Below are 24,454 nucleotides of genomic sequence, written 5' to 3'. Positions count from 1 at the left end.
GCTTAAAATGTATTCCCTTCATCATCAAACTGGAGCAGTGAAAATTTCAGAAGACTGAACAGTTGAGAAGTTCTTAGACCAGGACAGACGACTGCTTCTTCCAAGCTCCCTGATAGCTTTCAAATAGCACCAGCACTTTCCATCAGGTGGAACACACACTTTAGCTCAGGAGCACCTGTGGTGGTGACAGAAGCCAACATCTATTTATTCAGAATCTCAGGTAGGTACAAGATATACAAAAGGTACGCATCTCCTCTGCTAAATGGTATGCAAATCCACTTGAGCACTTGATATAGACACAAATGCCAACTTCAACATCTAGGTGCTGTATCCAGCACATTTAACTACTACAAAATGAGTTGCAACACAGTTCCACTGGCTTTATGACAGTATAAAGGGGAAACACTACATATTGTTAAAAATTCTTTTAAAAAGGTTTTTTCTATAAAAGGTAAATGTTTTTATCCAACTGTTCAGAGCCATGAATGTAATGTTACGTGCAGAAAACAGCTTGTGCAGCAATACTGCAATAACCACTAGAGGGCGGGACTACATTCCCTTCTGACACTACCTCTTCTGTGAAGACAGATAACACAAACCATCTCCAATATCCTGTAGTCCTAAATATACTTCAAGGTGATGGCACATGGTAAGCGAATGCACCTTTACAATATTTCTCTGCGATACAACACACAATACAGAACACTTGATAAGACAATTTAATTTTTTTACAATTGGCACAGTAACCCAGCGACAGACTGTAAGTTTCAATAAAATGTATAAACTGCAATAAAGGTTTCCCCAACTTGCAAGACAAACAAGTATTCTGCATCAGAGAATCCATAACCTGCGGGAAGACTAGCTGAAATGCATCTTTAGCAGCAGAACCAATATCTAATTACATTAAGTGCCTTGAAGACTTTTGATTGAGTGAGGATCCGTCACTTATTGTGGCAATTTTGTTGTTAAGTGGCAATTGAAAAGGACAAATTACTTCAACAGCATCTCCCAGCCCCATGACATTTACCTCAAATAGGACAAATCAGCAATGTCATGGGAACACAGTCACCTCCAAGTTCACCTCTAACTCATCCACCATCTGTACCTGGACATATATCCCCATTCCTTCACTGTTGTTGGACCAATAGTCTGGAATTCATTATGTATCAGAGGAGCTCAATCACCACAAGGATTACAGTGACTTCTCCCCCCACCCCCAAACATACTGAAGGTCAGGTTCTCAGTGAATGTCGCTGCTTTGAAGATCAGAGGAAGATGGCTAGGCTTTCACTGCCTCAAGACTGACATTGTCACTTACATGACACAATGTTACATGATACATGGTACTTGCCACTTGAAGCATCAGCAAATAGTCCTACTCGCGATCTTATGATGGAAGAAAGCCTTGGGGCTGAGATGATTGGCTTCTGACATCTAAAACCATCTTCTTCATGTACGACTCCAGCCATTAGAGGATTTTCTGTTTGACCACTGACTTCAGCTTTGCTACTGCTCCTCGGTGCCATACTCAGTCAATGCTGCTTTGATGTCAAGGGCAATGACTCTCACCTCTCCTCTGGCATTCAGCTCATGTCCACGTCCGAATCAAAGATGCAATGAGGTCTGGAGTATAGGCTCAACTAGCACTGTTGAAAATCTTACTGGAATTCAGATAGCCTTAAGTACACAGGTAGCACTAAACCAGGAAATAACTTACACTTACCATGTGTGGAGCACTGATTGTAGCTTGAAAACCTGTAAAACAAAACAAATGCCAATCACGTACAACGGCAAAATGCAGCAAGTGCTATATTAAAACCTAAACACACACAACTGCAACTTACAAATGAAACCCTTAGCACAACATTTTCAAAGGGTTTTTCCAATGCACAAGATCACTGCAGCACAGCCTGGCAGCATGATGAATGAAACACCTTCCACAGCACTGCTTGCAGGCCAAGGAGTGGAAGTAAGGGATACAGTGAGTATGACGGCTCGAGGCAAGACCTAGGAATGAATGACAAAGGCACAGGGCAGTAACAAGGGTAGGGCCAGGCACGACTGGCAGGCCAGACCCAACCGACAAGCATGGGTATTAGGTAGTGCTGGCGGGCAGCCATAAAGACGGGGCTAAAATGTGGCGAGTCGAAGAGACTTAGTAGTTGGCAGGAAAAAAGACAGAGGCGGAAGGGAAGAGCCAACTGTGCAACAGCCCAGACAAACAAATTTCTTTGCAGCACCTGTGGAAGAGCCTGTCACTCCAGAATTGGCCTTTATAGCCACTCCAGGCGCTGCTTCACAAACCACTGACCACCTCCAGGCGCGTATCCATTGTCTCTCGAGATAAGGAGGCCAAAGAAGAAGTTGTGGCCAAAGTATCAGGAATGTGCTGTCAAGTTCTCAACAGGTCAACATCAGATTTGTATTTTTCTGCATTTGGTGGGTGGCTGCGTAGAATTAAACCGATCGCCAATGGTTGCTGTAAAGAGAGCTCAACTTAACCATCTTCTTTCCCTTTGGATCTGTTCAATTGTTTGTCCACGGGGAAGATGAGGAAGGCCAAGGAGGAGTGGAGAGGCCATCTGTTGAGAGGGAGGGAATCCAGTCCCCAAAAACTCTCAACGGGGGAATCTCTCAGCTTCAACATTTGGTAATGCTGGGGAGTTCAAGTCTTGGACTATTCAGTAATCTCTTTTACATTGGTGCCAGGTACAATGAGACACTAGAGTTGTGGAATTCCAAAATGGGGAAAGGGGTGGGGAGGTGGTGAGCTATGAACACTACATGCAAAAAAATAACGACCAGCTCCAGACAGGCACGTGAGGGTTTTCATCCAGCCACACCACCAAAAAGACTTGCTTATACATTATAATGGGAAAAGTGAATTAAAATCAATCAGTGCTGTAAGGAACTGCTTGCTGACTGGCTATTTCTTCATCTTTAAATAGGTAGGTATATCACCAGGCATTACATGTGAATAAATAACATTGAAAAAGCACATCACACCTCCTATAACTACAACAGATACTGTAGGTAAATGTTGGCACTTTTAAAATGGATTTTTCCATAGACAGAGCCTGACTCAGCATTTTGAAACAGACATAGAATTTAGAATTAGAACATTACAGCGCAGTACAGGCCCTTCGGCCCTCGATGTTGCGCCGACCTGTGAAACCATCTGACCTACACTATTCCATTTTCATCCATATGTCTATCCAATGAACACTTAAATGCCCTTAAAGTTGGCGAGTCTACTACTGTTGCAGGCAGGGCGTTCCACGCCCCTACTGCTCTCTGAGTAAAGAAACTACCTCTAACATCTGTCCTATATCTATCACCCCTCAACTTGAAGCTATGTCCCCTCGTGTTTGCCATCACCATCCGAGGAAAAAGACTCACTATCCACCCTATCTAACCCTCTGATTATCTTATATGTCTCTATTAAGTCACCTCTCCTCCTCCTTCTCTCCAACGAAAACAACCTCAAGTCCCTCAGCCTTTCCTCGTAAGACCTTCCCTCCATACCAGGCAACATCCTAGTAAATCTCCTCTGCACCCTTTCCAAAGCTTCCACATCCTTCCTATAATGCGGTGACCAGAACTGCATGCAATACTCCAGGTGCAGTCTCACCAGAGTTTTGTACAGCTGCAGCATGACCTCGTGGCTCCGAAACTCGATCCCCCTACTAATAAAAGCTAACACACCATATGCCTTCTTAACAGCCCTATTAACCTGGGTAGCAACCTTCAGGGATTTATGCACCTGGACACCAAGATCTCTCTGTTCATCTACACTACCAAGAATCTTCCCATTAGCCCAGTACTCTGCATTCCTGTTACTCCTTCCAAAGTGAATCACCTCGCACTTTTCCGCATTAAACTCCATTTGCCATCTCTCAGCCCAGCTCTGCAGCCTATCTATGTCCCTCTGTAACCTACAACATCCTTCGGCACTATCCACAACTCCACCGACCTTCGTGTCATCCGCAAATTTACTAACCCACCCTTCTACACCCTCTTCCAGGTCATTTATAAAAATGACAAACAGCAGTGGCCCCAAAACAGATCCTTGCGGTACACCACTAGTAACTAAACTCCAGGATGAACATTTGCCATCAACCACCACCCTCTGTCTTCTTTCAGCTAGCCAATTTCTGATCCAAAGCTCTAAATCACCTTCAACCCCATACTTCCGTATTTTCTGCAATAGCCTACCGTGGGGAACCTTATCAAACGCCTTACTGAAATCCATATACACCACATCCACTGCTTTACCCTCATCCACCTGTTTGGTCACCTTCTCGAAAAACTCTAAGGTTTGTGAGGCACGACCTACCCTTCACAAAACCGTGCTGACTATCGCTAATGAACTTATTCTTTTCAAGATGATTATAAATCCTGTCTCTTATAACCTTTTCCAACATTTTACCCACAACCGAAGTAAGGCTCACAGGTCTATAATTACCAGGGCTGTCTCTACTCCCCTTCTTGAACAGTTATAGAAACAGTTATAAAACCCACTTATCAAAAAGTGTTGCTCAGCTGATTTAATGCTTTAGAAAAATGGATCATCAACTGTGTTGAATTAACCAGAATGGACTTATAAACAAATTAACCTCTGATCGAATACTTTGACTAAGCTTCAATACGTCCAGCTCAATATGGTCTTAAGCATCTGTTTTCAGTTGCACAAACACACAACAGAATCAGAAAATGTTAGCGAAAGTGCAGTTTGCCATTACTGAGGAGAGGGGCAGCATGTGCTCAGCAGCACAATGCGTCAAGTCCCAAATAAAATACAAACGCTCATCAAGTTTGGGTAAGAATCTCAAACAAGTTTTGCAGTTCCTCTGCTGAGGTGCTCCTTGCCGATAGACAGCGTTTCAAGCGGACCATTTAGAAAGGGAGTTGTGGCTCAAGAGGGGGTGCACTATAAAATGTGAGGAATAAGGGTGAAAATAAAGCTGTTAAGACGACAGTGAGGTGTTATGATTTTCTATTTCACTGCCAACAGTTTTTTTTTGGTGCGGGGGGGTGGGAGGAGAAAGAATACCCTTTGCAAAAACAAATCTAAAATTTAGGCTTTGGAGATTGGTGAATACTGCAGGAATATTTTATAAAAATCACATTTTCTGTATTTTCATTTCTTTTCCTCAAATATAAATTATTAAAAACATAGCCCAGCATAATTCCTAGAACACAAGTCAGAGGTCAACAGTTCAAATCTACCAGCACTAATTTGTTTCAACTGTCACCGCTCCTTACATTGGAAATCCTTAGATTAGGGTGAAGTCAAGAGTGTACATAAGAGGGTGCAGTGGCATGATCAAGTTTGTTACTCGAGAGAGAGCAGCAAGTGCTTTAGAAAGCATACCTATAGACTGGGGGGAATCTGTGTAGGGATTACTCTTTACATAATGGCAACGGTCTGTGGCCAACATTACTTGATAAACCTTCTCTGTCTTGACTATCCCATTTTCTGCAAAACATGAAAAAAAAGTTAGTATTTTCATGGATTTTCCCCATCTGAAGGAACACATTTAACTGCCATCAGGATATATTTTAAACTCCTGTAGGAGCTATTTCTATCAAGATGTTCAGCAATCCAGGTACTGTTGAAAGCAGGAACAGGCTAACTACATTAAGAATGTAAGCCATCTCCTGCAAAATTGCATTTTTTAAATAAACTAGGCATCTGTATGATCTAAAGACATTAATCACATGCTGTCGATTATCTACAGCTTAAAAAGTTCATTCATTTTTATATAAAACGAACAGTATTACATTGCCACATGATTATGTGAGGTTTTGATAGATGGCGTTTCCACTTGTGGGAGAGTCCAAAACTCGGTGCCATAAATACAAGATAAATCCAAATCAGGAATTCAGGAGAATCATGGACCAGGATTTTAACAGCCCACTGGAGACTGGCTAAATGGCGGGAGCTGTAGGAAAATGGCAGCAAGAGGCATCAGGAGGTGCTGACATCACCAGGGGTATTCTCAGTGGCAGGAAAGTAGCTCAGTACCCCCGCCAACTGGAGGCGGGCAGCCAATTAAGCCAATTCATTAGCCATTTTGCCAACATCAGAACAGCTCCCCCCCCCGCCCCCCCACCACCACTTGGAGTCAGCACCAAGGTGGTCTCCCAGCAGGGCCTTCCTTTCCAGAGGCTCGAGGGCCCAAGGAGGTTTCCTCACCAGCACCCCCCGGTGTTCTCACAGCCCCGACCCAGCCGCCAGGGAGGCTTACCCTCTAATTGTCTGGGCCTGCCTGTCTGACCCAAGGAAGTCAAAAAAAAATGTTCCTACCAGCCCTTCAGGGCACCTCAAAATGGAAGTGGTCTCTCTTTACAGCCCCCGCAGTGGCCACCTCTTTTGTTCTTTGTTTATACGATTATGGGTGCTAACAATGCCCACATCTACTGCCCACCCCCAAGTTCCCTCAAGAAGGTGGTGGTGAGTCGCCTTCCTGCAGTGCTGCAGTCCGTGTGGTGCAGGTACACCCACAATGTGGTTAGGTAGGAAAGTCCAAGATTTTGACCCAGCAACAGTGAAGAAGTTCCAAGACAGAACAGTGCGCACTTTGGGGGGGGGGGAAACTTGCAGGGGATGGTGTTCCCACGCACCAGCTGTCCTCGTCCAAGGCAGTTGAAATTGCAGGCTTGGAAGGCATCATCAACGAAGCCTTGGCAAGTTGTTGCAGAGCATATTGTACGCATGGTATACACTGACCACGGCATGCTGGTGGAGGAGAGTGTGAGTATTTAAAGGTGGGGTGGACAGAATGCCAATCAAGCAGACTGCCTTGCCCTGGATAATGAAGAGCTTCTTGAGTGCTGTTGGAGGAGTAATGTAGGCAAGTGGAGAGTATTCCATCACGCTCCTGACTTGTGCCATGTAGATGGTCAAAAGGCTTTGGGGAGTTAGCAGGCAAGTTGCTGGTCACAGAATACTCAGTCTCTCGCCTGCTGTCGTAGCCACAGTATTTATGTGGCTCATCCAGTTAGGTTTCTGGTCAATGGAGACCCAGGATTCAGTGATGGTAACCTCTTTGTATGTCATGGGGAGGTGCTTAAAATCTCTTGTTGGAGATTGTAAATACCTGGCACTTGTGTGGCACGAATGTAACTAAGCACATGGCAGAGGAAGGAACAGAAGGATATGTTGATAGGATTAGATAAAGAGGGATGGAGGAGACATGGAGCATAACCAGCAGCACTGATTAGTTGAGTCAAATGCCTGTTTCTGTGCTGCAGACTATGTAATATATAACGTGTAGCAAATGCAGACTTTTAATATCTTTATGCATGATGATTTTTATGTTTTGCATAAGCTTTTGGTCAATGGACTTCATTTTAGATGTGTGCCTTACCAGAAAAAAAATACTGCCTGTACAGTTTGAATCAACCAAAATTACATTGTGACACGGAACATGAAAAGATAAAAAGGGAAAAAAATATATCGAAAACTGTAACAAGCGGTGATCAAAATGTAACAGAAAAGCAGGATGAGTCCCGACAGAAATGATCGAATGGACCTCAAGGCTATAATGGACTGTTTGTTTGTGCATATGATCATGATTAATGTACAAACGGAAGCACTGACAAACAAAACAGCAGAACCAAATCGAAACAGTGATATGTATGAACCATTCAATGCACAGGAGGAGCCACTGACTACAAAGAAAAAGGAACAGACCCGGAAAGGTTTGGTGCACAGATGTCATGACGACAAATGGAGAGACAAGGAGAAGAGGAATCAACAGCAGTCTGTGCCACTACAGCCAGGAGAGTAAAGGCCACCTGGACTAGGATATTAACTGTCTTGAATTCATTAAGTATTGCTTTTAGCCGTAATAAATCATTAGGTGTCTCCTTGCCCCAATTCTTATCGTCTGGTCCAAGAAAAATTATAAGTAAGGTTCTGAATCATACACGTGCAACTGACTGTCCCACCATTGCTTAGTTTAAAGCAGAGTGCTGGTTGCCAAATTCATTCAGTACATTCCATCTATAACCACTGTACCACAGTACTCCAGACCAGTGTCCGTTAGCCTCACCTCCCACGTGAAGCGGCAAGGGAGATTTTACCATGTTAAAAGCTTGCAAAATGCACTCACACTCAAACAATCACATAGAATTGCAAGTACGGTAGCTCATTTGGTAGCGAAATCATTGGCTTTGAAAAATCGGTCACTTTGCAAACGAGGATAAAATCCACAAACTTCCTCTTAAGTACAGTAGCCCCACTATACAGTTAGACAGTTAACACAAACTGATCACTGCCCCCCACCTGCTTCTGTTTAACCTTCCTGAAATCACTTGATTGTTCCACATATTGCTATACTTCATTTCCATGATCAAAGCTACCCGTGCCCCCAAACAGTCCCACTCAACGACAATGACAGTTCAGTCCAAGAAAAAAATTCCTCACAAATTTGACAGTTATAACACAATTTTGACTGAGCCTGTCACACAGCTAATATAATCAACTATTGTCGATACCAAGAATAAATGCGTACATAAACTTAGACCAGCATGCAGTCACAAACTTAAAAGATAGAAATATGTCACCAAAGCAAATTTGACTCCAATATTTGCATTGGGCCATATTACTCTTTTGACCACTTATAACTTCTCAGCTTTCAAAATATATTTTCAGTATCTACAAGCAAAAGAGGCATCAAGTTTAGTGGAACTAGAGAAATGCATAATGTTCCAAGCTTACATAGACAAGAATAAACTAAAACAAACAAAGTCACTGGTGCACAATTGCTAATGCAGTTCGAAAAGCTATTCTTTCCCAGTACCAAACAAATTAATAATTCAGCAAAGTCTGTCAGGCCTTTGTTATGGTCACGTGGTGTGATGTGGGTGGTTCCCTACTGTTCAACTCCCCACTTGATCACAGAAAATGTATTTGTATTATTAAGAGTTTAACCCCTAGGCGTTCAATTTTCAAACTAAGAGACTCTGACAACGCAGAGCATGTGCCACTTTCCTCCTCTCCGCCACTCGCTCCTACGTCGCCCAGTCACCCCTTACAGACCACCTTTCTTCTGCAGGCGGCGCACCGGAGAACAACTGAACGTGGGAGTGAGTGGCCAAGAGGAGGGAAGCAGCCTGGAGCTAGCGGCTGGGGAATGTGGGGAAAGCAAACAGCCGGAGACAGGGGGGCGAGGAAGGAGCTGCAAGGCCAAAGCGAATAGCTATGGGAAGGCAGTGGGGAGCCAGTGGCGAGAAGACAGGAGGGAGAAGGGGACTGTTGGGGGTGGGATAGAGGTGGCAATGGCAGCCATTGAGGGGATTTTTGGGTTGAATTTGTGATACATTGAGCAGCGCCATCTTTAATCCTGGCAGCTGCCCAAGACATCGCAGAGATATTTCAGTGGAAGAGGCTTCATTGGCACATGCAAGTACTGCGCCACCTAGCAGTTACATGGTCAGCAAACGCAGCCAGCAACAGAAGCTTTCTTGTAGCTTTTAAAAAACAAAGTCAATTGTTTATTGATCAACGCGCACACAAAGTTTTTTTTTTCTACTGAATTAATTTTTTTTTTTAAAGTGTGCGCCTTTAAGACTGTTAAAAAAAAGCAGTTTAAGGGAGAACATTCTGGAGAGACAGTGTACTACAGCTGCATTTTGGTTACTGCGCAACAGCAGCAGAGAGAGGTGTCATATGGTATGGTGTGTCCATTTTGACGGTGTTTGGAGCTAGCAGAAACCAGTTTGAAGCGGTTGGTTGTGAGCTTTTCCAGCGAGGCAATCTAGAGAAAGGAGTTGTTCTGTTCTCTCGCTCAAGAAAATTCTACAAGGCTACAAACCAAATTAATTGCTTAATAGCTTTACTTTCTTAAAAAAATTATTTGTATTGCTGTGCTTGTCGTGGAAGGAACTGTTAATGCTACTGCAACCAAAGTGTCTGCCTATCAAGAACCGAGTATTTTTCATCAAATCTAAGTGAAGATTTCAAGTGAACTTTGATTATCGTCACATTAAAGCCTGGCTCGGGTATAAAATTAAAACCCGACCCGGGCCAGAGTCCTTTAATTTTTTAAATGCCCAACCCGACAATAACAAACATTTTTGAAACAGAGAAAAATCATAGACTAAAACAAAAATACGAAACAAAATACAGCCTAGTCCGACCCCAAATGCTGGACACCGACTACAGACTCAACCCGTACCCGACACACGTAGTCGGGTTTGGTCAGGTAGACGGGCTTTACTTCACATCAGAAGACCTCAGTCGCCAGGAACTTAAAACACAAAAATGTATTTTATTCTCAAGGGACAGCTAATTTTTAGAAACTCTACCTTTAAAACCGGACCACTGTTCTTTTTGAATGTGTGCGTGTGAATGTGGGAGTTAGATTAACTTAAGCAGTTGTAAGATATTTAAGCATTGGTTTAATAGTGTTTTAAGATTTAGTTTTTAAAAAATAGTTACTCTATTGTTGTCTAAAGATACCTGGTTCAGTCTCGTTCATTCCAGGGATACCAGAGTGCTTAATTTGGCAGTTTTTTCTGATCTTGGTAAAAATAAATATGCTCCAACCTGTGGAGTGATGGGACTGAATTAACAGTGCGTTGCTCCCACCGCGGGCACACACAGGCAAGAGGTAGGTGGGTTTTTGTGGGGGAGCAGGGTTAACCTGTTGAATTCTCTTGAGAAGCAAGTTCCAGATAGTAACAGGCCTGAGATGATTGTAGATTTCTCTCCTGATTGAAGATGGTGGGTCACTTCTAGCTCTCTCTGTATTATGTAAATGTTAGATTTTGCAGTAGGTCAGGTCCTTTCTGGCTTGCAGGAATGCCAGCTGTTACAAGTAGCTTCACCTTCTGGGTTAGTTTCTCTCTCTCTGGCTGTATTTGTTTTAAGGTAAAACTGTCACTTCACCTGTTAGGAGATGCTCTAGTTTCTTGCCCATTGTGATTGCAGAGTGGCCCAGGACGTGGCTGCTTCACACCTCCTTTGTTTAAGATGACATTTCAATTCTGGAATTTTTTGGGATAGGTGTGAGATGGGCTTCATTAACACCTTTTGGCTTTGAAGATTTGTCCCTTGTCTTTGTCAGACTGTTTGAATACAGAAAAGGCCAACCCCCTTTTTCTTTCTTTGCCATTTTGGACCATTGTTCACTTTATAAATTAAAGGTTCATTTTTTAAAGACAAAATTTGTTTTTTCATAACTCTTCAGAGTTAGCACGTAAATGTTGGATCGCACTTCCAATGTGCATGACACCTTGGTTAATTACTGTTCAAATTACTATCTTTCCATTTTTCATTAGTGGCAAACATCTTTTGAACTAAAAAGGATTTTAAATTAATTGACCTCAACCAACTGGCAGCAGGAGTCATTTCTAGAACTTACAATGACAGTTTGTAAAGAAGGAAGGAACTTGCATTTATATAGCACCTTTCCACGACCACAGGGTGTTTCAAAGTGTCTCACAGCTAATGAAGCATTCTCAAAGTGCAGTCACTTTTGCAAGGTAAGGATTTTAGATTGGTTTCCAGAGTACAGTAAGTCCTCAAGCTCCAGTAGACAAGGTTTCCCCAACTCGATTGTCATCATCATCTTGAACCGGCAAGTTGCAATCCAGCTCAATCCTCGCTCATCAGTCCACCTATATCAGCACCCACAGGAGCCACAACAACTCAGCTCATCAATCCACCTTCTGCAGTCAGATCCTTCAGATTTAAACATTGTTGATCCAATGCTCTTCACATTACAAATTCAATTCTGCCCACTCTGGAGTCTGTCCTGTAACTATAGCGACAGCAGGTCAAAGTGTTGAGGCATTTTTCTTTTTAGACACATCATGGAATTCTGTTGGCTCTAAATTCCATAATTTAGAATTTTGATTTAAAAACTTTAAAAATCTAGTATCAGCTCTCCCAGCCACTCCCAAGTTAAAAGTTTCAAACTATAAATAGCAGTCTGCAGTCAGTTCATGAGAAACTCAACGCAGCCTCAGTCCACTCATTTCTTCTCCATACTAACCATGCCTACAATATTTCACACGGTAAGTCAGATATTACTTTACTGCAAGGCCATCTTTTATCGTTCATGTTTAGGAGTCATGCTGCTGTGATTAAAACAAGTACTTTTATTCAGCCAGAGTTGTTTTCTTGAGGGCAGTCCATCACTTCCAGTTACAATATCAATTAATACACATGACTAATGTAGATTTCATTTAACAGACAGGCCTGATACACTCGGACTTTTGTGTTCCGTGTCAGTGCACCATTTTCCCACACTCTCTTGGCCAGTCTGGACATAGCAGTGGAAGCCTTTCCCACACGCTTGTTGATTTCTGCATCTAGAGACAGGTTACTGGTGATAGTTGAGCCTAGATAGGTGAACTCTTGAACCACTTCCAGAGCGTGGTCGCCAATATTGATGGATTGAGCATTTCTGACGTCCTGCCCCATGATGTTCGTTTTCTTGAGGCTGACGGTTAGGCCAAATTCATTACAGGCAACCGCAAACCTGTCGATGAGACTCTGCAGGCACTCTTCAGTGTGAGATGTTAAAGCAGCATCGTCAGCAAAGAGGAGTTCCCTGATGAGGACTTTCCGTACTTTGGACTTCGCTCTTAGACGGGCAAGGTTGAACAACCTGCCCCCTGACCTTGTGTGGAGGAAAATTCCTTCTTCAGAGGACTTGAACGCATGTGAAAGCAGCAAGGAGAAGAAAATCCCAAAAAGTGTGGGTGCGTGAACACAGCCCTGTTTCACGCCACTCAGGATAGGAAAGGGCTCTGATGAGGAGCCACCATGTTGAATTGTGCCTTTCATATTGTCATGGAATGAGGTGATGATACTTAGTAGCTTTGGCCAAGAGCGTGTGGGAAAATGGCGCACTGAAACGGAACACAAAAGTCCGAGTGTATCAGGCCTGTGTCCTCAGTACCTTGCTCTATGGCAGCGAGGCCTGGACAACGTATGTCACCCAAGAGCGACGACTCAATTCATTCCATCTTCGCTGCCTCCGGAGAATACTTGGCATCAGGTGGCAGGACCGTATCTCCAACACAGAAGTCCTCGAGGTGGCCAACATCCCCAGCTTGTACACACAACTGAGTCAACGGCGCTTGAGATGGCTTGGCCATGTGAGCCGCATGGAAGATGGCAGGATCCCCAAAGACACATTGTACAACGAGCTCGCCACTGGTATCAGACCCACCGGCCGTCCATGTCTCCGCTTTAAAGACGTCTGCAAACGTGACATGAAATCCTGTGACATTGATCACAAGTTGTGGGAGTCAGTTGCCAGCGTTCGCCAGAGCTGGCGGGCAGCCATAAAGACGGGGCTAAAATGTGGCGAGTCGAAGAGACTTAGTAGTTGGCAGGAAAAAAGACAGAGGCGCAAGGGGAGAGCCAACTGTGCAACAGCCCCGACAAACAAATTTCTCTGCATCACCTGCGGAAGAGCCTGTCACTCTAGAATTGGCCTTTATAGCCACTCCAGGCGCTGCTTCACAAATCACTGACCACCTCCAGGCGCGTATCCGTTGTCTCTCGAGATAAGGAGGCCAAAGATACGATTTAACAGAGTAAAAGAACTAGGTTACAGTAGGTAAACATTATCTGACAAAAACAGAAAATGCTGGAAATATTCAGCAGGTTAGGCAGCATCTGCTCAATAACAAATCAACTTACAACAAAATTATACAGCCTTTAACATAAAACGTCCCAAGGCACTTTAAAGGAACATTATAAAACAAAAAAGAAACACAGCCACAAAAGGAGATATTAGGTCAGATGACCAAAAGCTTGGTCAAAGGAGGTAGGTTTTAATGAGTGTTTTAAAAGGAGGAAAGCAAGATGGAGAGGTGTAAGGAGTGTATTCCAGACCTTCCTAGGCAACTGAAGGCACAACCTCATTAGAATCAGGGATGCACAAGAGGTCAGAATTAGAAAGGTGCAGATATCTTAGAGAGTGTTGTGGGGCTGGAGGAAATTACAGTGATAGGGAGGGGCGAAGCCATGGAGGGATTTTAAAACAAGGATATGAATTTTAAAATCAAGACATTACTTGACCGAGAGCCAATGTAGGGAATTGAGCACAGAGGTGGTAGGTAGCAGGACTTAGTGAGAGTTAAGACACAGGCAGCAAAGTTTTGGATAACCAAGTTAACAGGAGTAGAATGTGGGAGACCAGCCAGGAGTGCTGTGGAATAGTCAAGTCCAGAAGTAATGAAGGCATGAATGAGGATTTCAGCAGCAAATGAGCCGAGACAGCGATATTACGGAGTTAGAAAAAAGTGGTCTTAGTGATGGCATGAATGAGGTCGGAAGCTCGAAGCTCATTGGAGGGGTCAAATGTGATACCAAGGTTTTGAACAGACTGGCTTAATTTCAGACTGTTGCCAGGGAGAGAAATGGAGTTGGTAACTAGAGAACTAAGTTTGGAGCAGGGACCAAAAACAATGGCTTCAGTCTTCACAATATTTAATTGGAGGAAATTTCCGCTCATCCAATATTGGATGTTGCATAAACAGTCTGATAATTTAGCAACAGTGGAGGAGTCGAGAGAGTGGTGGTGAGGTAGAGCTGAGTACCGTCAGCAGAGAAGTGAAAACTAACTGCACTTTCAGATGATGTCACCGAGGGTGGGATGTAGACAAGAAATAGGAGGGGGCAAGGATAGATCCTTGGAGGACGTCAGAGATAATGGTAACGGAGCAGGGGGAGAAGTCATTGCACATGATTCTCTGGCTACGATTAAAAAGATAAGAATTGAACCGGGGAGAGCAGTCCCACCCAGTTGAACAACAGTGGAGAGGCGTTGGAGGGGTCAACCATGTCAAAGGCTGCAGACAGGTCAAGGACGACGAGGAGGGCAAGTGAAAAAAAGGAAATACATTTCTGTGGGCTGTAGACGGACGTGTGCATTGAGAGCTGTAGCTTGGTACTGTGTCTACCTCCTCAGCTGAAAGTGATGGCTGCATTATTTCCCATAAATTTTAGACTCCATCTTCTTAGTAGACACATGCCAGAAGGAAAAAAGTCATTTTTTGACAGGAGCAGTTTAATTGGCTACTCGGTCTTCAATTGATACATATTGCCAACTCACCATGCTGACGTGAAGTGGTTTTCATATATCCCTAGAAGTGCCTCGCTGTTGGCTTTTCCAGCAGTGTCCCTTACATGTGATTTGCATGGCTCTTACCATTACAAATTCTTGGTTACACATTTATAATGGAAATTACCAATATTAATTTGTCTTGCTGTAATTAAACACTGCATCCACTCCATCCAGTGCTGGGGTGGCAGTAGTACCTCTACTAGCTAGAGGGTGCAATTAAAGCATGACAAATTTACTTGGGCAGTTCCCATTATAAATGTGGACATAGGAATTTATGATGGTACGATAAAAATAAAGACAGATGTGCAACTTCAAAATAGGAGCTGAATGTCTGCACTAACTGGTCCTATTATCCTCTTCCCTGCAATATAAAAACACACACCAATCAGGCCCTGAAATATGAGTTAAAACATGCACATCTATTTTAAGGGCTCTCCCGTGGGATTGCTCACATTATGTCAGAGAATATTTGTTATTTTGTGCCCATGCACCATCGAGTACAAGTAGCAGGACACTCAGTTGCAGCGGTTAATTGCATCTTTCAGAGGACATTTAGGAATGTTAGCATTTTTGGGTTTGACATGTTCAAGGTACTTTAACTCACTATTATATGCTTGTTTAGCTACATACCCAACTTATCCAAACTAGCACACGATACACAGCAAGATCTCTCATCTAAACTGCATAGCAACACTGGGGGAGTGGAAGGGGTGGTGAGAGAGCATGGAAAGTGTTTCCAGGGTGTGAGATCACAGAGGGGAGCTGCAGAGAGGTGTTAGGGTCTTGGATGACACGCTGGAGATTAGCAGCAGTGGAATAAATCTTCGGCGTGTGGAAACATTGCGACGGGGGTGTTTGAGTATGGGAACACTGAAAAGGCGGCAATCTCTAGGGGCAGAGTACTGGTAAGGAGGCACTGACATGCAAGAGTACTAGGTCTGATATCTCAGTTTGAGAATATTGAGAAAAGGGTGTTGGGTCAGAGTACCAAATGTGATAAATAGGGGGTTTAGAATGAAATAGGATTTTGAGAACAGCTGGGCTTTGAGATCACTGAAGGTGGCAATCAGATGATTTGGACTGTGCTGGGGCCTAAGATCACTAGCAGATTATGGGATCCAAGAGCAAAAGGAAAGTACTGGAGAGGGGTGCTGATGAATCTAGGAGGAATGGATAGCGTGGTCGGAGTCTGTGCACAACAGAAAGGCAGGGAGTTAGAGTTTGGGACTTTTTCCAGTGAAGGGGCACAAAGAGAGCTCAGTTCTGACAGCATGAATGTGGAAGGATTCAAGGAACCCAAGATCAATCATTTTTTATGAGACCACCTCATTCTTAACTCGAGTCTGGGCTCATTCTACTCAATCTCTCCTCATAGGACAACCCTCCCACTCCAGGAATCAATTTAGTGAACCTTCTTCACACTGTGGCTTAAGGGGTTTTAAAAGCTGTTTTTGTATAACTGAGCTGGAAACCTGCTCTTAGCTCCTCAAAAAGTGAATACATTTGTGCTGTATTTGCCTGTATGTCAAACAATTTACATTCCTATACCATCTTTAACATAGTAAAATGTCCCAAAGCAGTTCACAGGAGCATAATCAGTCAAAATTTGACACTGACAAATAAGGAGATATTAGAACAAGTGACTAAAAGTTTGATTGAAGTAGGTTTTTAAGGAGTGTCTTAATGGAGAGTTAGAGAGCCAGAGAGGTTTAGGGAGGGAATACCAGAGCTTGTGGCCAAGATAGCTGAAGGTACGGCTGCCAAAGGCGCAGCAAAGGAAATCAGGGATGGACAAGAGGCCAGAATTGGCAGAATCGAGGGTTGTAGGACTGAAGGAGGCTAGAAAGAAGAGGGACAAGGTGATGTTAGAATCTGAACACAAAGATGAGAATTTTTAAAAAAAGCGAGGCATTGCTAGACTGGGAGTCAATGAAAGTCAGCAAGCAGAGGGGTCATGGGAGAACATAGTAAAGAGACACACTGCATTTTAAGCAACTCCTGGCTCAGTTCCAGGAAAGCCATTACTGGGCTACCTGCATAAGAACATAGGAAATAGCATAATGTAGGCCATATGGTCCCTCGAGCTTGCTCCACCATTCAATGAGATCACAGCTGATCTTCAACGTCTACTCCATTTTGCTGCCGAATTCCCTTATCCTTTGATTTTCTTAAAATCCAAAAATCTATCTCAGCCTTGACCCAACAACTGAGCATCCACAGCCTTCTGTGGCAGAGAATTCCAACTATTCACAACCCTCCAAGTGAAGAAATTTTTTCAGTCCTAAATGGCTGCTCCCTTTTCTGAAATTATAACCCTTAGTTCTAGACTCTCCAGCCAGGGGAAATAACCTTTCAGCAGCTACCCTATCAAGTCCTCTCAATCTTTTGTTTCAAAAGAATTCACCTCTCATTCCTCAAACTCCAGTGAATACAGAGACATTCTTCTCTCTCATCACAGGTGCACTAGCTTGATCCCATCATTGTCATCCTTCCTTAGGCACAGAGACAATACACCAAGCATGGTCTCAAAGCCCTGGACAATTGTGGCAAGACTTCCCCACTCCTGTACTCCAACCTTCTTGTAATGATGGCTTACGTACCATTTGCCTTCCTAATTTCTTGCTGTGCCTGAATGGTAACTTTGTGTTTCATGTACAAGGACAAACAAATCCCTCTGAACACCAACATTTAATTGACTACCTTTTTAGATGGAGAGAAACTGTTTTTCTATTCTTCCCATCAAAGTGAATATCACATTTCCACACATTATACTCCATCTGCCACCTTATTGGCCACTTCTGTATCCTCCTCACAGCTTACATTCCCATCTACCTTTGTATCAGCAGCAAACTTGGATACATTGCACTGGGTCCCTTCATCTAAGCCACAAACATGGATTGTAAATAACTGAGGCCCCAGGACTGATCCTTGCAGCACCCCACTATGAACAGCCTGCCAACCTGAAAGTGACCCATTTGTTCCCACTGCTTTCTACACTTCAACCATTCGTCTTTCCATGCTAATAACACCCTCAACCCCTTGAGCTCTTATCTTGTGAAACCTTACTGAATGCCTTTTGAAAACTGAAATATACATGCACTAGTTCCCCTTTATCTAGTCTGTTAGTTAAATTCTCAAAAAAATCTAAGATTTGTCAAACATAATTTTCCTTTTAAACTATGCTGACTCTGCCTAATCATGATTTGATTTTTTTTTTCAAGTGCTCTGTTACCACTTCCTTAATAATGGATTCCAGCATTTGTCCAATGATTGATGTTAAGCTGACAGGCTTGTAGTTCAGTTTTCTCTCTCCTTCATCTCTTGAACAGCCATGTTACATTTACAACCTTCCAATCCACTGGTACCATTTCAGAATCTAGAGAATTTTGGATCATAAGAGTCATTAGGGCACAGAAGGCAGCCATTCAGCCCATTGAATCTTGGCTGGCTCTCAGTAGAGCAATCCAATCAGTCCCATCTCCCTACTCCATCCCCATAGCCCTCCAAGTTCATTTCCCTCAAGTGCCCATCCAATTTCCTTTTGAAATCATTGATCGCCTCTACTTTCACCACCCTCATAAGCAGAGTGTTCCAGGTCATTGCTACTCGCTGGGTAAAAAAAGTTCTCCTCACATCCCCTGTATCACTTGGACAAAGCCTTAAATCTGTGTTCCCTAGCCCTTGTACCATCAGCTAATGGGAACAGCTTTTCTTTATCTACCTTTCTAAACCGGTCATAATCTTGTACACCGCTATCAAATCTCCCAACAATCTCCTTTGCTCTAAGAAGAACAACCCCAGCTTTTCCAACCTGACCTTGTAACTAAAGTCCCTCACCCCTGGAACCATTCTGGTAAATCTTCTCTACACCCTCCCAAGGACCCTCACATCCTTCCTCAAGTCTGGTGACCAGATGCAATTCTGTAGTTGTGGCCTAACCAGAGCTTAACATAAGCATAACTTCCTTGCTTTTGTACTCAATACCTATTTATGAAGCCCAAGATCCTAAGTACTTTGCCAACGACTCTCTCAATACGTGCACCTTCAAAGATCTAAGCACATGAACCCCTAGGTCCCGGTCCCTGCACACTCTTTAGAACTGTGCCATTAAGTATATATTGCCTCTCTCTATCCCTCCTGTCAAAATGCATCACCTTACACTTCTCTGCATTAAATTCCATCTGCCATTCTGCTAGCCTACGTTGTGCTGCAGTCGATGGGTATCTTCAGTTTGCCACACCTCCAAGTTTGGTACCATCAGCAAATTTTGACATTTTACCCTGTATTCCAATATCCAAGTCATTTGTATACATCAAAATAAGCAGTGGTCTGAGCAACACCATTGTCTACCATCGTCCAGTCTGAAAAACAGCCATTTACCACGACTCACCGTTTTTTGTCCCCAAGCCAATTTTTATCCAAGCTGACACTGACCCTCCTATTCCACAAGTCTCAATTTTGTTAACCAGCCTTTTATGTGGTACTTCGACAAAGGCTTTCTTAAAATTCAGACAACATCCACTGCATTCCCTTCATCAACCTTCTCCGTTACTTCAGAAAAAGTTCAATTAGTTTAGTCAAACATGATCTGCCTTTTACAAATCTGCGCTGGCTCTCAATTTACTTGAACCTCTCCAAGTGCCTGCTAATTTCAACACCCCGCACCCCACCCCCCGATTGCTACCAAAACCTTACCCACCAGAGATGTTAAACTGACCAGCCTGCGGTTACTATGACTGCCCATACATCCTTTCTTGAACAAGGGTGTCATATTTGCCACTTTCCAATCCTCTGGCAGCATTCCATATCTAGAGAAGTTTGGAAGATTAAAGTAAGCTCTTCCACAAGCTACAACACCACTTCCTTTGGCAAGCTGGGATGCAAGTCATCCAGACTAGGCAACTTATCCACTCCAAGCACAGCCAGCTTTTCCAGTACATCCTGCCTATCAATTTTCATCCCATCCATTACCTCTATCATACCTACTCTACTGATACTTTGACAGCATCCTCCTTCTTAGTAAAGGCTAATCGAAACAAAGTACTCATTAAGTATCCTAGCCTTGCCCTGTGCCTCTAAGCATTTATCAACTTCTTTGTCACCAATAGGCCCCACCCCACTTCTTGCAATCTGCTTAGTATTTACATGCCAGTAGAAGTTTTTTGTGTTATTTTCTGTTAACTGCCATTCTAATTTAACATGGTCAGTCTTTGGTTCAATTTCACCATAGCTAGATTCCCTCTCATCCCATTGAAATTAGCCCTCTTCCAATTTAGCAGCTCACTTTTTGCTTCTCGAATCTAACCAAATGGATTCTGTCTTGACCCCCTCAAGGACATTCTCTTTTTCCAACACCACAATCTCTTCCCTGATCAGTACAGCCATCCCACCTCCCTTTTATCTTTCCCTATCTTTTCTGAACACTTTGCATTCATGAATATTAAGTGCCCAGTACTCAACATTTTTAATCCACATTTCCATTATTCCCACTACATCATATTAACAAAGGGTCTAATGAAAATGAGGAACTTAAAATTATTAGTAAGGGAAAAGGTGCTGGAGAAATTAACGGGACAGAAAGCCAACAAGCAGCCTGGACCCGATGGCCTATATCCTTGGGTTCTAAAACCATTCCCAATCTACTTTAGCTAACTCATCCCTCATAACTCTGCAATTGGCTTTATTTAAGTTTAATACTCTAGTTTTGGATTTATGGCCAGCACACTCTAACTCAAATTCTATCATATGATCACGTCACCAGAAAGGGCATGATATGAGAACCAGCTTCAAGTTAGGCATCAGCCTTGGCTTAGTGGGTGCACTTTCATCTCCTGTTTCCTGGAAAGTAAATGTTTCCCTTACCTATTCTAGATACATCAGTGATAATATAAACTGGGCCATTTCTATATATCAAGAATTCAAAGATTGCGCATAAACAAAAAGACAGCGGCTGGAATACATGACTATATAAACATTCAAGTTCAAAACAGGTTCTAAAAAAATGCTTGAATACAGTATTTTTGTCAGGGGAATAATCGGAGTTCGTGCTTTGCCATACAATAAATAAGTTTACAAGCACAGGAGAAGGCATTCCAGCCCGGGTGCCCAGATTTAATTCAGTCCCATCTTCAAGTCAAAAGGTTTTACCCTTATTTTAATATTTTCATTCTAAACTCACATGTTCACTTTCATAATGAAAGTCAGTTATGTAAACTTGTCATGCTGCAATTACATCTTCAACCACTGGTGGTGCTGCTAGAGTGGGTAAGGAGGCGATGGGGTGTAATTTCTACGTGTCAACTTTTGTACGGGCAGTTTCCATTATGAATGTAAATCTAGGAATTTACATAATGGAAAAAGTTTGCAGGAATCACACTGATGCAAGATTTCTAATAGATGTGCAAGTTATTTTCACCACTTCTCCCATAAACTCTTTAACTCTTCCAAACTAGAATTCATAGTCCAAATCAGCATCTCTACGGCACGGCTAAGCAATGCTGCGGGCTTGTAAATACATCCCATCATGCTCTCCATTCTTAGCTACATGAATAAAATTGATTGTGGGTATTGGGTATAAAAAATGAGGCCATCACGTGATATGCTCACCAGGCAAGGCGAGGTATGCTAACAAATTTAAGCAAGCTTCCCAATGAGAACAGGTCATCGGCCCAACAAGAATATTCCATGTTTTTGCTCCATGTGAGCCTCCTCCCAACCACACATCATCTAACCCCATCTGCGCTTCATTCTATTCCTTTTTCCCCTCATGCTTATATAACTTCTCCTTAAATGCATATATTCAATTCACCACAGCCACTCCACATGGTAGCGAGTTCTACATTCTCACCATTCTCTGGGGAAAGAAGTTTCTCCTGAACTCATTATTGGATTTATTAGTGATTACCTTTTTTTTTAAATGGCAGTCCCAAAATATAAGTATAAACAGTGGTTGTTTAGAACATAGAACATAGAAAAATACAGCACAGAACAGGCCCTTCGGCCCACGATGTTGTGCCGATCCTTTGTCCTCTGTCAAGGACAATTTAATCTATACCCCATCATTCTCCTTTATCCATATACCTATCTAAAATAGAACATAGAATTGGAATGTAGACAGGAATTTTTTTTAAAAAAAAGGAATATAGCTATAATATCAACAGCCTCTGATTTTAACCTACCTTACTCATCATATTTTAAATGAGAAACAAAGCCAGGGTTCTTCCTGTATCCCGAGTGGCAATGAAACAATGAACTCACTCACCGTTTCCACAACATCAAGGAGACTTTCTAGCCTTAAGCAGAACATGCACTTATGTTACACCTTGACCCTAGAAAAAAGTCTCAAGAGAAAAGGAGTGGGTCTTTGCTGGATGGTTAGGAGAACAAAGCTTAGTCAACGTATGACATTTTGAGGCAAACTTTTAAAAGTGGGGACAGTTGCAAAGAGATGGAAGTGCTGGGAGGGAGCTCCAAAGCTGCCAAAGGTAAGGTGAAAAAGGGGGAGGATGCACAGGATGCTGGAGTCAAAAGGACTGAAGGATATGGGAGGGGACACAAGGAGGCAGAGGTAGAATGGCCAAACTGTGGCGCGAATTGTAACAGGATGGTTTTGGAATGATAAAATTCAGGATGAATTCACACTACAACTATAGCACAAATGCAAACTAGTTGCACTTTACACCAAAAATGCATTCACAGTGCAAATGGAGCCTGAAATTTAGAATCAGGGCTAAACATGACACTGAAACAAAATGCAGAGACTTGGAAGAATCAGCGTCACTCAGTTTCCATTGGGACTCAGCTCAGGATTTGCCCCCAATACTTACTCCAGCACAAAGCTCTTTCAGCTTCACATTAACATTAAGCTTGCACAGTGAGAGAAAGTCAGGTAAGATATTGCAAAAAACAGAACACCGAGAGCTGCAGTGATTTTTGAACCAGAATGGATACTCTTGAATCTTCAAAGCAACAAGTGATGTCGTGGTTAATATTTTTAGGAGCTACAAAAATAGAAGTTGTAACTGAGAACTTCCAGCATATGATACTCAAATGTTAAGATCCAAATCAGGGAATTATACACAACTTGGTGCCTTAGCAATGGGGAAAACAGAACCATCAGTGTTGAACTGGGGAGCAGAATCATGACGTTGATACTTTCAGGAAGGTTGTGCCTCGCAAATCTAATCTCATTCTTTGTGACAGAAGTAATGTATATTGGTGCTGGAGTGCTAGACTTAGCCCATTGACAAAAGGTGTAAAAGGAAAATGGTTGATATAGTCTTAAGTAATGTTGAATCACTAAAGGTCTACAAAGGAAACCCAACTAGAGCCCAAATGCCAGACCTGGAAGGTCGAACCGACCCAGACGCATCTCATCGGGTCCGGGTCGGGTAGCAGGCCTTTAGTTTGGGCATCCCGCCTTCAGAAGATTATTCATGTATTTATAGAGAGCCCACAAAAGAATAGCAAGAACAAGTTACAATTGAAAGAATGTGTCTACCCCACCATCCTTTAAAAAGGGAACATGAAGACTGCCCAGTATTAATATCTGTCATAGCAAAATAACCTTCAGACATCAACATACAGGCAATGAAAGATCCTTGGGATTAGCAGGTGCTGTCCCTTGCACTGGCTTATTGATTTCCTTGCATATGCTACCCATCCATGACAGTCAGCATTGAAGTATTCTGGAAAACAATCCGGGGGGGGGGGGGGGTGTGGGGAGAGGGAGAGAAATCATATACCCTGATTTTCACATTTATCCAGATGTAAAACAAAAATGTACATTAATACAGCATCCTTTAAGACTTCAGGACACCACAAGGCATTTACAGCCAATGATGTACTATTGAAGTGCAGTCAGAGTTGCAACATGTGAAAAGTGGCAGCCAATTTGCTCACTGCAAGGTCCCAAAAGCAACAGAGAAAATGACCAAATAAACTGTTTTAGATGTTGATTGAGAGATAAACACTGGCCAGGACACCAGGGATAATTCCCCTGCACCTCAATAAGGAACTTTTACATCCACCCGAGGGGGCAGGTAAGGCCTCAGTTTGATGCCTCATTGGTTGGGAGGTGCCATCTTTTCATTCAACACTTCCTCAGTACTGCACTGCCCAGACTTCATGCCCAAGTTGGGCTTATACTCATTGGAGTTTATAAAAATGAGGGGTGACCTTATTGAAACACAAGATTCTGAGGCGGCTCAACAGGGTAGATGCTGAGAGGACGTTTCCCCTCAAGGGGAGAGTCTAGAACTAGGGGGCACAATTTCAGAATTAGGGGTCTCCCATTTAAGATGGAAATGAGGAGGAATTTCTTCCCTCAGAGGGTCATTAATATTTGGAATTCTCTA

The 24,454-nt window shown here is 42.9% G+C and overlaps 1 protein-coding gene across 3 annotated transcripts in view; it reads right to left on the bottom strand.

The window, feature by feature from the left end:
* Positions 1 to 24,454, bottom strand: part of pcmt (protein-L-isoaspartate (D-aspartate) O-methyltransferase) — a 60,526-nt gene that overhangs the window by 22,277 nt on the left and 13,795 nt on the right. For 2 of the 3 annotated variants that reach the window (XM_068044517.1, XM_068044516.1), the window contains exons 2-3: positions 5,375 to 5,479; positions 1,724 to 1,755 (exon numbers count right to left, since the gene is read on the bottom strand). In XM_068044517.1, coding sequence (XP_067900618.1) covers positions 1,724 to 1,755; positions 5,375 to 5,479 — 137 coding nt within the window. The remainder of the gene's footprint in view (positions 1 to 1,723; positions 1,756 to 5,374; positions 5,480 to 24,454) is intronic. The other variant, XM_068044518.1, reaches the window with a different exon arrangement.

This window comes from Heterodontus francisci, chromosome 13, assembly GCF_036365525.1.
Source record: "Heterodontus francisci isolate sHetFra1 chromosome 13, sHetFra1.hap1, whole genome shotgun sequence".
Classification (NCBI taxonomy): Eukaryota; Metazoa; Chordata; class Chondrichthyes; order Heterodontiformes; family Heterodontidae; genus Heterodontus; species Heterodontus francisci.
Note: the sequence above shows the minus strand (reverse complement) of the source record. Positions and strands in the feature narration are given on the sequence as shown.